Source organism: Crinia signifera, chromosome 1 (assembly GCF_055691185.1).
Source record: "Crinia signifera chromosome 1, ASM5569118v1, whole genome shotgun sequence".
NCBI lineage: Eukaryota > Metazoa > Chordata > Amphibia > Anura > Myobatrachidae > Crinia > Crinia signifera.
Genome location: NC_139217.1, coordinates 336,705,803 through 336,718,937, shown reverse-complemented (window position 1 = coordinate 336,718,937; position 13,135 = coordinate 336,705,803). Strand labels below are relative to the sequence as shown.

At 41.5% G+C, this 13,135-nt stretch overlaps 1 protein-coding gene across 3 annotated transcripts; it reads right to left on the bottom strand.

Annotated features, from left to right (window-relative positions):
* Positions 1-334: 334 nt before the first annotated feature.
* On the bottom strand, positions 335-12,597 carry CFAP73 (cilia and flagella associated protein 73). Of its 3 annotated transcripts, none has more exons than XM_083145549.1 (7): positions 12,471-12,597; positions 11,189-11,294; positions 8,939-9,043; positions 6,494-6,694; positions 5,736-5,957; positions 5,307-5,465; positions 335-3,814 (listed from the first exon to the last, which is right to left on the bottom strand). In XM_083145549.1, the coding sequence occupies exons 2-7, from the start codon at positions 11,288-11,290 to the stop codon at positions 3,734-3,736; spliced, it is 870 nt and encodes a 289-aa protein (XP_083001675.1). In that variant the 5' UTR covers positions 11,291-11,294; positions 12,471-12,597; the 3' UTR covers positions 335-3,733. The 3 variants fall into 3 exon arrangements, with proteins under 3 accessions (XP_083001675.1, XP_083001668.1, XP_083001661.1); XM_083145542.1 differs by lacking the exon at positions 12,471-12,597 and adding an exon at positions 12,242-12,397; XM_083145535.1 differs by lacking the exon at positions 12,471-12,597 and adding an exon at positions 11,943-12,088.
* Positions 12,598-13,135: the final 538 nt, after the last annotated feature.

Genomic DNA, 13,135 nt, shown 5'->3' with positions numbered 1-13,135 from the left:
AAAACGCTATAGTGCCTTAGATATTGTTAAATATATCATTCAGTGGAACATGCGATCTTTATCCTATAGTCAGGATTTCAATGCATTTACAGATGATTTGATATTGATAACTTTATCGTGCATACCATTAAATGATAATCAGCTACTGTGTACCCAGCTTTAAGCACCAAAAAGGAAATCTATTAAGTAGGTTAGAACGGTTCCAATGTTCACCAATACTTTTTACCAAAAGTGTGATTAAAACCTTTTACTAGTAAATGTGAGCTGCAATATGTAATGGAAATGACAAAACATGTAAAGTGAGTGTTATTTGTATATTATGAAAATACTGTCATGGATTGTGTCACTTTTATTTAGTTTTAGTCATCAAAAGAAAAACAAGTAACATAAAAAACACACACAAAAATAAACAGAATTGTTGTGGTGCTTCATATATATTGCAATTCTCACAATACATGTGTTTGTGAACAGCAGAGGACCAGGCACAAAAGACCTGTTATTAAAGTATAGCATACTAGGATGTACCCGTATGGCAGTATAGTGCATCCAGGAAGTATTACCAGCGCTTCACTTTTTCCACATTGTATGTTACAGCCTAATTCAAAAATGGAATAAATTCCCTTTTTCCCTCAAAATTCTACACACAGTGCACCATAACGACCACATGAAAAAAGTTTAGGGAAGATTTTTTTGCATTTAGTAAAAATAAAAAAAACGAAATCACATGTACGTAAGTATTCAGTCTTTGCGATGAAGCTCAAAATTGAACTCTGATGCATCCTGTTTCCACTTCTCATTCTTGAAATGTTCCTACAGCCTAATTGGAGTCTACCTGTGTTAAATTCAGTTGACTGGACATGATCTGGAAAGTCACACATCTGTCTATATAAAGTCCCACAATTGACAGTGCATGTCAGAGCACAAACCAAGCATGAAGTCAAAGGAATTGTCTGTAGACCTCTGAGACATGAATGTCTCAAGGCACAAATCTGGGAAAGGGTACAGTAAAATATCTGCTGCTTTGAAGGTCCCAATGAGCACAGTGGCCTCCATTATCCGGAAATGGAAGAAGTTCGGAACCATCAGGATTCTTCCTAGAGCAGGCTGTCTAAACTGATCGATCGGCGTGAAAGGGCTTTCGGGAGGTGACCAAGAATCCGATGGTCACTGTCAGTTACAGCATTTCTCTGTGGAAACAGGAGAACCTTCCAGAAGGACAACTATCTCTGCAGCAATCCACCAATCAGGCCTGTATGGTAGAGTGGACAGATGGAAGCCACTCCTTACTAAAAAGCCCAGTTTGCCAAAATGCACCCGAAGGACTCTCAGACCATGAGATACAAAATGCTCTGGTCTGATTGAACTCTTTGGTGGGAATGCCAGGTGTCCTGTTTGGAGGAAACCAGACCGCCGCTCATAACCAGGCCAATACCATCCCTACAGTGAAGCATGGTGGTGGCAGCATCATGCTCTGGGGATGTTTTTCAGTAGCAGGAACTGGGAGACTATACAGAATAGAGGGAAAGAGAAATTCAGCAATTTACAGACATCCTGGATTCAAACCTGCTCTTGGCCTCAGGCTGGGGATGGTTAATCTTTCAGCAAAACAATGACCCTAAGCACACAGCCAAGATATCAAGAATCTTCAGGACAACTCTGTAAATATCCTTGAGTAGCCCAAACTTGAATCTGATTGCAAATCTCTGGAGAGATCTGCAAATGGCTGTGCACCAATGCTTCCCATCCAACCTGATGGAGCTTGAGAGGTGCTGGAAAGAGGAATGGATGAAACTGCCCAATGATAGATGTGCTTGTGGCATCCTATTCAAAAAAGCTTGAGACTGTAATTGCTGCCAAAGATGCATCAACAAAGTATTGAGCAAATGCTGTGAATACTTATGTACATATGATTTCTTCGTTTTGTTTTTTTAATACATTTCCAAAAACCTTCACAAAAATGTTTTCACATTGTCATTATGGGGTACTGTGTGTAGAATTTTGAGGGAAAATTTTATTTATTCCATTTTGTATCATAAAATGTGAAGCGCTGCGAATACTTTCCGGATGCGTTGTATAGCACACATTATCAATACAATAAAATATAACAAAGAATGTGTTATAATGCGCTGTACACAGCCATATTGTAGAGACAGTATATCCGGTAGTAATAACATGTCACAACATGAGCATATATTTAAGTTTGGAACTGAGATACAACATAAAAACTAGACGGTATCCATCTATTCCAAATCATGTTCAATCTAGATTACATTTTTCGTAACATATACATGTAGCGTTCATGGGACATCATAGAATTTAACTTGCATCTTCCGTGACCTGAAGTTTCGCCCATCTGTCACCATCCATGTTCTAGATTATTATAACCTTTGTCAAAGTGTCAGATTAATAACATATGAAGTACTGGAAGAATCTGCCACACAATGAGTAAATATCGAGGACACAAACCCTGGACATCAACATAGAGATAGGAACACCAGTACTAGCTATGGCCTTGGCAATAATACTCCAAAAGGTGCTTACCACTGAACACTCCCAGACAAAATGCATCTACCTGCCAATAGCACTTGAACTGGGGTATGACCACCAGGCAAAGTCTAGGAGACTAACAATTACTGTATCATCCTGCAGCCACAAATGTAAGTGTGCCAGCTGAGCTGCCAGATTGTGAAGACTAAAGATAGAGAGCGCAAGACCCCCAGTATCCTTGTATCTAGTGAGAGTATATATATATATTTTTTTTTCAATAAATATTTATTCAAGTTTTGACACAATAAACAACTAAAACAAAAAGTCAGGCAATGCAATGGGAAACAGTGGAATTGGAATGGGAATACAGCTGTTAACCATTAAAAGCTGGAGACGAAAAGTAACAAAACCAAAAATAATGTCCCAGTGAATGCAAGCAATCTGTTGTACGACTTCCTAATCCTGCTTATACAATAAAAAACTTGACATATGTAGAAATGGAAAAAAGGACAAGAGAGAGTAGGAAACAAGGATAAGAAGAAAGAGGGAGAGAGGGATTCTGTGGGCTTCCAAAAATGATACAAAACCTGCAAGGAGGCGAGTGCTCTGGCTGCAATAATAAGCACACATTAGTATTTAGTTGTATCCTGAGGCATTGGTTTATCCAGACCAAAGAGGAGAACAGACTATTCAGTTTTCTCAATACTGATATTGGGATATAAATGGGAGTATGTTGGAATACATAAAGATATATGGGTTGGACCACCATTTTTACCAAACTGACCCGACTAGTCACTGTGAGGGTCAGTTTAACCCAAGACCTCTGTTCTGTGATGCAGCAAGCTAGTCATTGTGCCACCACCTTCATGAATTATACCTTTGCCATTGTACAAGATTATTAAAAGTGAAAGAAATAAAATTCTAATTAGGTAGCAACTCTATACTGTACTTTCATGAACATCAGTAAATTATTTTATAGAGACTAAACTATTAAATATTGAAACTAAAAAAAAACACCAAAGTCGCAGGTAGGATTTCCTCTGTGTGTTATGTTACATATATGCTTAAAGATGTGAAATGCAATGGATGCAGCATAGTAAGGTACTATATCAACCTGCACTGCCGGCTGGTATCTTATACATAATATATTAAGGAAAACACAACAAAGGAGTATTTCAATAAGCGCCACAATGACTTTTTAACTTTGGTGCAACAACTGTGCCCACTGATATGGCAGTGTGAAAGATCAGTTAGCGATGGTCACAATTGGAGTCTGGGGGGTCAGATCCTTGTATATGGCATCCAAATCCATAAAGCAGACCGTAATCTAGATAAAAAAAAGAAAACGCGGTCAGGTCTGATAGCAACAAGAAAATTGGAGATGTATACATTGCAGTGACCAAGAACAAAAAGCATAACATTAGCTGATGCACTTCAGTCTATGAAGACTTGGCAGGACTCTGTATAGTAACTGGCTAAATCTCATGGCTCTGACATGCAGCTGGATGGGCCCAAACTACTAGTCTATGTGATAAATGAAGACATGTCACCCCTCTGTCTAAAGGTTCCCACAGGCAATTATATCAGGGATGGACACAACAATGCTATAAGGGCATTAAAAATGAAAACTAGAAAGCCAAACTTACTATCAGTCTATGTAATAGTGGTGCTAATATGGAGCAATGACATGCAGGGTGACGACCAGTGGTGCCAACATGGTAAGGGTGGCTGGTGAGGGAGGGGAGTATTTAGTGCACAACATGCAAACTTATAGAAAATGCGCACAGCATGGAAATCATGCTGGTCATATAGCGCCAAATGGACAATGCCGACCCCGGGAGGGATGCGGGACCGTCCCAAAAATCCGGGACAGTCACGAAAAACGCGACTGTTGGGAGGTATGCAATTATGAATCTTAATTGACATCATAAATATGACTGGTATAAAATATGTAAGTTAATAATGCAAGAAATATCAGGATTTGTATTTAGCTGGTCCGTATACAGAGGGAAAATACAGTGTCCTTGATTCTGAGCTGGGATTAAAGGAATAAGTCAAGTATAAACCACCTGGACAAACCCAATTGCACTGCAAGGGGTGCAAATGCATTTTCTAAAAAGTTACCTGCCTAATATAAATAGCTGTACCTATGGATTCCACAAGACCTCTGAAGGCAGCCTGTGGTATTATGGCACCAAAAAGTTAGTAGCAGATCCTTGAAGTCCTGGGTCATACCATGTTAAGTGGACCATGGGTCATCTGACCATCTCAAACGTTAATAACATTCTATATGTAGATTAGCATATATATTGGGATAATTCATTCACAAGATGCAATAATAGCAAACATATGGCACCCCTGAGTGCAGGTACACTGGTCACTGACTCGGATCTAAGACAGTAAGGGTCGGACTCCATTAGCCATAGCAATTTACAAAAATGTCAGAACGGTGAGGATTTTCTGTGGCTCTCTACAAGTAGCAAACAAGAGCTAGAATCTTGTTTTTAGGTTTTGGTAGAGTTTTCACATATTTATTTACTTTATTACATCACTTATCATAAAGCAATACAACTGCACTGCAGTCTGGCACTTTCACACTTATTTTAAACAAGTCCTATTTCCTCTGAGTTTATGGGTACACATAAAGCTGGGGCCCGTATTGTCTGCAAGAAACCTTTTACTGCAGTAAGCGCCTATTCCAGCAATTGTAAATGGAGAGTGATAGAAGCAGTACTGTATGCGACAGATCATTGTACTTTGTAGAGAATTTTATTAAAAAAGAAAAATAAAAGTGTTTTGGCGGAAGGTCTCATCCATACCTTTTCAAGCTGCAACTCTGTGTCCTCTATGGACACATCAGACTTCATATGCATCTGTTTGGTGATAGTCTGGAATAGATTCAGAGTTGCCATCCTGATTTGCCCCAAGCGTAAGGTGTTCTCCGCTGCTGTGTTCTGGATTTGTGCCCAGTGGGACTCCTGCAGAGATTTCATGTTGCAGATAATAAAATATAAGAGAAAAAAAGACTTTAGGGGAGATTTAAGCCGTGTACACGCGAGATTCACCCCCGGCGATTTCGGCTGAGCCCCGTGTGTATGAAGATGTAGTTAAATAGTCAGAGAGGCAGCTAACTGCATCCTACCTGAACCACTTTCAAAATGTCATCATGAATAACGGATAAAAAGACACAGACCACTCAATGGAAAAAGACTGTGTACAAAATACTAATAACAATTGTACAGTCATACCCATTCTAGAACTACAGCCCGTGCTTTCTCCAGCTGGGCTTGCAGATCTGCCAGTTGGTTATTGAGCTCCAGGATCTGGCTGTGTGCCTCTTCCTGATAATGCAGCAGACGTGCCTTCTCCCTCTCGGTCTTCTCCTGATGCTCCACCTCACGCTGCAATAACTTCCCTTGTGTGGCCATTAGGGTGTTAAATCGGTCAATCATCTCCTGCACTTCTTGGAACTAGAAAGTAAATAAGTGGATGGTGATGTAATATACAACAGGACAATGGTTAATATATGTATTTGTGGTCAGAAATAAACACTTTCTGACAGACTTGGAAATGAATCCAAATGACCCAGTCTGAATTATTTCCTCAAAGGCACCATTTTACCTTTCTTGTGATGTCAGCTAGTTATGGGTGCACGGTTTACATTAGTTCTCAGTGGAAGGGGCTTGGCCTCTCCTTCTGACACGTAGAAGCCTAAGTAAGCATATGTATCATTCTAATACATGGCAACCTTGGTAACCAGTAACAGAGGACACCTCTTCCCTCATGTGCTTTTCCACCAAATCCAGTGGTTTTCTGCCACAGTGATACTTATTCCAGTGTCCTCTGCTGATGCAGCTATGGTTATGTACCCTGTACTTGTCCTCTAGTCTATTCAACTGTAAGTCACTGGTTTGCTTATTTGTTTATGTACTCTGTAATTGGGTGCTGCAGATGCCATGTGTCACCACATAAATAAAGGATAATAATAATAATACTGGTTTCATACCTCCTCAGTCCTCTCCAGTACTCTCTGCAGGTAGTGTTGGTATAAGCTATTCTTCTCCTGGCGATGTAGCATTTTCTCCTTCCTGGATTGTAGTTGCATATTCTCAGCTTGTAATCGAACAGCCTCCTTTTCCTTCTGTGCGGCTAGCTGCCGCTCCTCGCCTGCTTTACGCAGGGCACGCTTTCGCTTGGAGTCATTCTCCTGCAGAAAATCATGATTTTGACCCTCGTGTCCTTCCAAGTCAATCTCCATTATGAACATTTTATTATCTTCATACCTGACTGTAATGGTTTCTTAGAGCAATTAATTAACTCCGAGAAATTATAATAACCCCACTCTATTTTACACCCATTGTCTATTGGGCAAGCCTGAATTTAGAGCACAGGTCCAAACATAGAATGCCTACAGTGCACCCCTGCCCCCTTTACCGTTGCACTCTACATTTGAAATCATTTAAATGATTGGGTAATCACTTACCCAACGTTGGGATCCCGACTGTTAAAACATCGACAGACTGATTTCCCGATGGCCACCGGCTATTCTCCCTCATGGGGGTCCACGACCCCCATAGAGGGAGAATAGAATAGGTGGCGAGCATAGCGAGCCACCGTGCCCGCAAGGGGCTTTGTTGCCGGCTAGTCGGTATCCCGATGTTGGGCTAATGACTGTTGGGATCCCGACTGTCGGAACCCTATACCACAACCCCTACATATGTGGCCTTACTCTAATCTACAACAAGATATAAAGCACCTCGTCTCTCTCTGACACCACTAGAATTATTTTTAAACATTTGGTACTTGTTTCCTAGCACGGCGCCCAACTCGTTGATTGTATGCCTTAGCTTTAAGGTACTTAAGGCATACAATCAACGCGATGGACCCAATTTTCTGTCAATCACCAGCTAATTTGCTGGTGAAAGAGAAAATCGCGTTGATCGCGTCAATCGCGGCCCTTAACAAGGGGCCGCGATGCGACCAACGCGATTTTTCCATAGACTTTAATGTTAAATTATTTTTAAAGTGAAAATCGGGTTGATCGCGTCGGTCACAGGCCATTATAATGGCCCGCGATGTGATCAACCCGATTTTACATAGGTTTCAATGTGAAATGGGCCAATATGGCCCATTTCACATTGAAAATGGTTAAAAAGTATGTTATATGCCCCCCATTGTTAATGCCACCCCACTATTGACGCCAACCCGAAGCGTGGCGAGCCCGCGAGGGGCGGCGGTACGCGTCCTCCGACCTTTTTATACCCCTACTATCCACGTCGGTGTGGAGTTCGGTTTTATAAAGTGTGGCTGAGCGCAGAGAGCCACCGAGCCCGAAGCGTGGCGAGTGCAGCGAGCCCCGCGAGGGGACGCGTATACCTGTGAAGTTATGTGCGTCTGCTCGCCACGCTTCGGGCTCGTTGGCTCGCTGCACTCGCCACACTATATAAGATCAACTCCGCGCCGACGTGGATAGTAGGGGTATGAAAAGGTCGGAGAACACGTACCGCTGTGCTCTCCACGCTTCGGGTTGGCGTCAATAGTAGGGTGGCATTAACAATGGGGGGGGGGGGGGGGCATTTCAAACATGAGGGGGGTTTGGTATTAAAATGGGGAGTTTTGTGCCTTTTTACATTGAAATCAATGTAAAATCGGGTCTCAGGGACCATTTTACATTGATTCCTCTGTAAAAATCGAGTCGATCGCAATTTGGTTGGCATGCGATGCGATCGACGCGATTTTTCCGACCCGATGGATACAATCAAAATCGGTGGCGCCGTGCTAGGAAACAAGTACCAAAAATTCAAGCATATAATTAATGTAATCCTCCATGCAAACATTGCAAAACACTTTTCTTATTTTATGACCCTATGACATATGATAGAGTGGGCTGAAACTTTATGCATTATATGTTAGCCTATATGGGATTTATAGGTAATCTGTTAATATAGAGCCTGACTCACACTTGTACGCTAATGCTGCTGCAGTTCTGCAGCCTCGCAGCTGTGAAACCATTCACAGTATCAACACAGATACTGTGCACTTGTACATTGTGGTAGATAGGCATGTGCACTCAATTCCTAATATATTGGCACAGTGTATAGCTACGAATCAAGCTTACAGTACTTTATAATTTCCCCTCATGTTAACAAGTTCTTCTCATCCCCATTTAAAGTATCCAGTCATTGGCGTGTCTATAATGGGTGCCCGCAATTCGCATTCTTCACCTGTATAGGTGGAAACCCTGGAGTCCCATTTTGGCATAGCATAAATCACTCAAAAATGGTGTTGCAGCCATTTTCCCAGTGATTTGCACATGCCAGTGGACGTGGCAAATAAGATAGCCGCAAGCAAGTCAATTATCTATAAATCAAAAACTGAAATGTTACAGAGGAAGAAAACCATCATACGGACAGCATACTGTCTGATACATAGGGTGGTCAGCTTAAGGTACCTTAAGGAATTTATCAAATTTAAACAAGGAATCCTTCAGCTTCTCTTCCTTGTGCTCCAACTCAGCACGGCGCTGCTGCAGACTCTCAGTCTTCATCTGAAACTCCTGCAATAGAGAAAAGAGTAAAAAAAATCCAGCAGGGATTTAAAGGAAACTCTCTCCCTCTCTCTCAGGGGTACATTTACTAACATTTAGAAAAAATGAAAAGAGGCCCATAACAATCAATCAGATTATATCTATAGTTTTCTAGGATGCAATAGAGAAATGATAGACAGAATCTGATTGGTTGGTATGGGCAACATAATTTTGTTTTATTTTTAGAAGCTTTAGTACAGCGGTTCTCAAACTGTGGGTTCTGACCTCAAAGTGGGTCCCGACCTTCTCAGAATGGGATCGCGACTCCATGTTGTTGACTATCAGGCTCATGACTTTTCAGTCAGTGATTCAAAGTGCCTGAAAAATCTGTTGAATTGTCTGTTACATTAGACTCCTCCCATCAATTCGTGCCTCCACAATGCTGCCAAGCATGTGCTGTGTGCTGACTACACGTGTGAGGTGATGACCTTCTGCAGTAAATTGCTGGGGTCCTGTCATTATTTTTGTTGTCTAATGGGGTCCCAGAGCAAAAGAGTTTGAGGACCCCTGCTTTAGTAAATTGACTCCTCAGTGTTTTACCCTCACCAAAATCTTTTCTAAGAACAAGAAAGTTACACAAGTGGAAATCAAATAAATAGTTTAGATCAGAAGTCGGTACTGGAGTTGCTCTCCCAGCAACAATTTTAGCATGCCCTAAAAGCAGAACTGTAGCAAAGCATGCTGGAATGTGCAGTTCCACAGCAGGTGGATTGCCTGAGGCGGTCTAACCCGGTTTAAAAAAAAATCATACATTTCAAATGAGTATATCTAATTTTTGCCAATATGACTGTAGCTTGAGGTACTTGGTAAAATACCGGAGAGCATCTACGATCGTGATAGACTGCAACTTCCATTGTTTTTATTTTAGTATCATTTAGACAAGGGGATAGTATAGATTATAAATTAAAGCGATTCTGGTCACAACATACAAATGAGTTAGGACAATTTTTCTCAGCCACCACTGCAAACATAACAACTGACCACATAAATTAACTCAGTTATTGTCCACAAATGAAATACCATGTAACTCATCAATCCTGCAAATAAAGCCAAGAACTCATGCAGGTTTATCCAGACCCCTGGAACGATCAAATATCTTGAATAAAAATATAGATGATATTGTCCTTTCCAGAAGAACTGCACTGATCCAGTATGTGGATGATTACTTTTTGCTTCATTAATCCTTGAGGTATATTGTAAATTAGAAATCTTGATTAGATTGCTCTATCATGAATTCATCTGAACTTTGCATTTATGAAATCTACCTCTGACCAATCATAAAACAATGGATGTTACGGATATATCTGAGACACACAGACATTAGCTGACCATTTTGTAAAATATATAACAAATGAAAGCATTTATAGCATGTAAAAAAATATGATTGATTTGTTCTTCAATTGGGTCTAGGAAAAATATAATATATGAAAGTTTGGGCTGGGAATGAATCCAGGAACCTGACAGTCTGAAGAATGACAGTGGAATCCTGATCAATCCCATTAAGTATTTTAGCCCTACCCCTAATCCACCGCTCTTGCAGCCTATCCCTATCCTCCTTATACCACAGCCTAACCCTCCCTCTAGTGCCTAAACCTGACCCAGGTACTTCCCTTCAGGGATTCATTGGGATTCTGTGCCTGATTCAGACCCGATCGGTCAGCTGTGAATGTGCAGCCCGAACAATTATCGAACGGCTAGCCATCACTGGCCATTCGCAAGCCGAGTAACAGGTGCCGGCCATTTGCGGGGGGCACGTTAACATTTTGTGGGGGTGCTCCTGAAAATGAAGGCCAAGTTGCCTGGCCATTAGGAGGGAGGGCCCCTGACCAGGAGGAAAACTATTTGATGGTGAGTGATTGCGAATGGTTTTCCCCGTGTTCATGGTTGTTAATGTATTCGCAGCCGTGGACAGGGGCGGTGGGAGACCGTTGTGGGTTGGCATTTACCTGATGGCTGAGCTTAGAAGAATCGCAGCCCGATGATCATGTCTGAATCAGTCCCCTCTGTCCATTGGGATTCTACTATCTATCCGGATGCGGACTTCAGCCCGAAATTACCACACTATACTGAAAGCAATTATTTTAGACAACATTTTGGAAGAGATTCTGTATTTACCTCTTTTTGTGTGTTTAAGGCTTGTTCAACTTCAATCATTTCCCGCTTTTTCTCTAGAAGTCTTGTAGCTGGCGTAAGGAAATCATCCTCCCGATCTGGCATTCGCCTAAATCAATATTAAGTGAGTGAACTGGCAAATAAGATCTGAGAATACACTACAGCAGGCATGTCCAACGTTGGCCCTTCAGATGTTGTGAAACTACACATCCCAGCATGCTTTGCAATAGTTTTAGCATTCTCTAATAGCAAAACTGTGGCAAAGCATGCTGGGATGTGTAGTTTCACAACATCTGGAGGGCCAACGTTGGACATGCCTGCACTACAGCATCTGTGGGAAAGAAGGGTTCCTGTGTGTCATCTTGTAAAGTACAATTACAGTAACATCTGTACTTCTCTCATAGGGCTAGGAGATGTTTTATTAAAGTACTAGATGTCTCGATGGATAAATTCATGATTCACATGCAGAAGAACTCCTGGCTCATAAACCAAGAAGTCCTGTGATCGCAAATAACAACTCCTATAAGTCCTATGTTCTATGCTTTTTTAAATACAATTCTAGGTACCAACGTTATTAATGCCACAATGTACCTTATAAGTGGCACCTGAAATGTGATACGTAGAACATCCTGTCATGAGACATAACTGTTTTACTACTTGAGAAATAACTGAACTATACACAATAACAAAGGTTAAAGTAAATATAATTTTTAAATGTGCAGATTGGCATGTCACTGGGAAAGTCAGAGAACCTTACATAAGTAGGAAAAGGGAGTAGAGACAGTTTGCCAGCACAGATGATGCGGTGTGCGTGTGCATGCTGTGTCTAGTGCCACCACCTTCCTTCTTCATTTACAACTTCATGCAGCGAACATTAAAAAAGTATGAATTTAGGAGAGGCCACATTCATATCACCCGCTGCTTTATGATATGAAGTACAGCAGACCGTAAGGGAAATCTCCCGAGAGCATCACAGACCACACTTGTACATAGAGAGCTGAGCGTCAGGCAGGTGATGTGATAGTAAAGAAGGCATGCTACAGCCACAGTGCTCACACCAGCAGCTTGTCCTCGAAAAGAACCCTGAAATATTCCTGCAGTTCCGCCTCCATGTTGCACAGGGAACCGGACCGCAGCTCCTATGATGAGACGATTGTGTATACGGCACCATGGAGACGACCTGTTACTCCTCCCCCTATAGAAAGACATGGCAGAGGAGGGAACGCGCATGCTAAACCGCCATTGTTAAACCGGGCAGACTAAATGTATATCATTATATGTGTACCGGTATATATGCGGTCATACGTAAAATCAGGATGTAGCTCTGCAACTAGTGGTAATGGCCTTCACTTGACGATGCTATCCTTTATTTAGCCACTAGCTCATGATGCAAGGGCTCAGTTAGTAAACGGTAATGCATTCCAATGGTTACTTCCGTCCACAAGAGGGCATCAGCCAGTAGGGCTAACATAGCCTATAACTGTACTGTATGAATATTAATATTTGTCATTTATTTACTTGGAATATATTTTATAAAATATAAGGTACTTGTGTAGTTTCACGGCGCCACACTACCGTACATTGTCAGCGTAGGTTAAGCTATGTTGTCACTGTAGGGCAACGGCAGCCCAGCGTAGTCAGGGTAGTGTCCCCGCAGTAGCCCTGCGTAGTCAGCGTAGTGTCCTCCTCAGGTAGCGTAGTCACCTAATGGGCCCCATACATCAGCAATCACAATTTATGGATTTTCAGATATTGGGATATTTTGGCCAGATAAATGGATTTTCAGATCTATCCGACTTTGCCCACACATTACAGATTTTTTCAGTGATCGGCAGATTTTTCCATCTAAAGATTGCATCTTCATATCTGGAAATTGCCCCAATCGATTGTCATTTCAGCTGTTCATAATGTAAATAGATGAAGAAAACTAATTGGGAATGCCCACACATC

Bases quoted from the DNA above. Each gene is read 5' to 3' on its own strand.
- CFAP73 (XM_083145535.1), bottom strand. From the start codon at position 12,037: ATGAAGAAGGAAGGTGGTGGCACTAGACACAGCATGCACACGCACACC. The intron at 6,695-8,938 runs GTACCTTAAGCT...GATTTTCTGCAG, and splicing joins AATTTGATAAATTCCTTAAG to GAGAATGACTCCAAGCGAAA. The intron at 3,815-5,306 runs GTATGGATGAGA...TTTTTTATCTAG, and splicing joins CAGAGTTGCAGCTTGAAAAG to ATTACGGTCTGCTTTATGGA.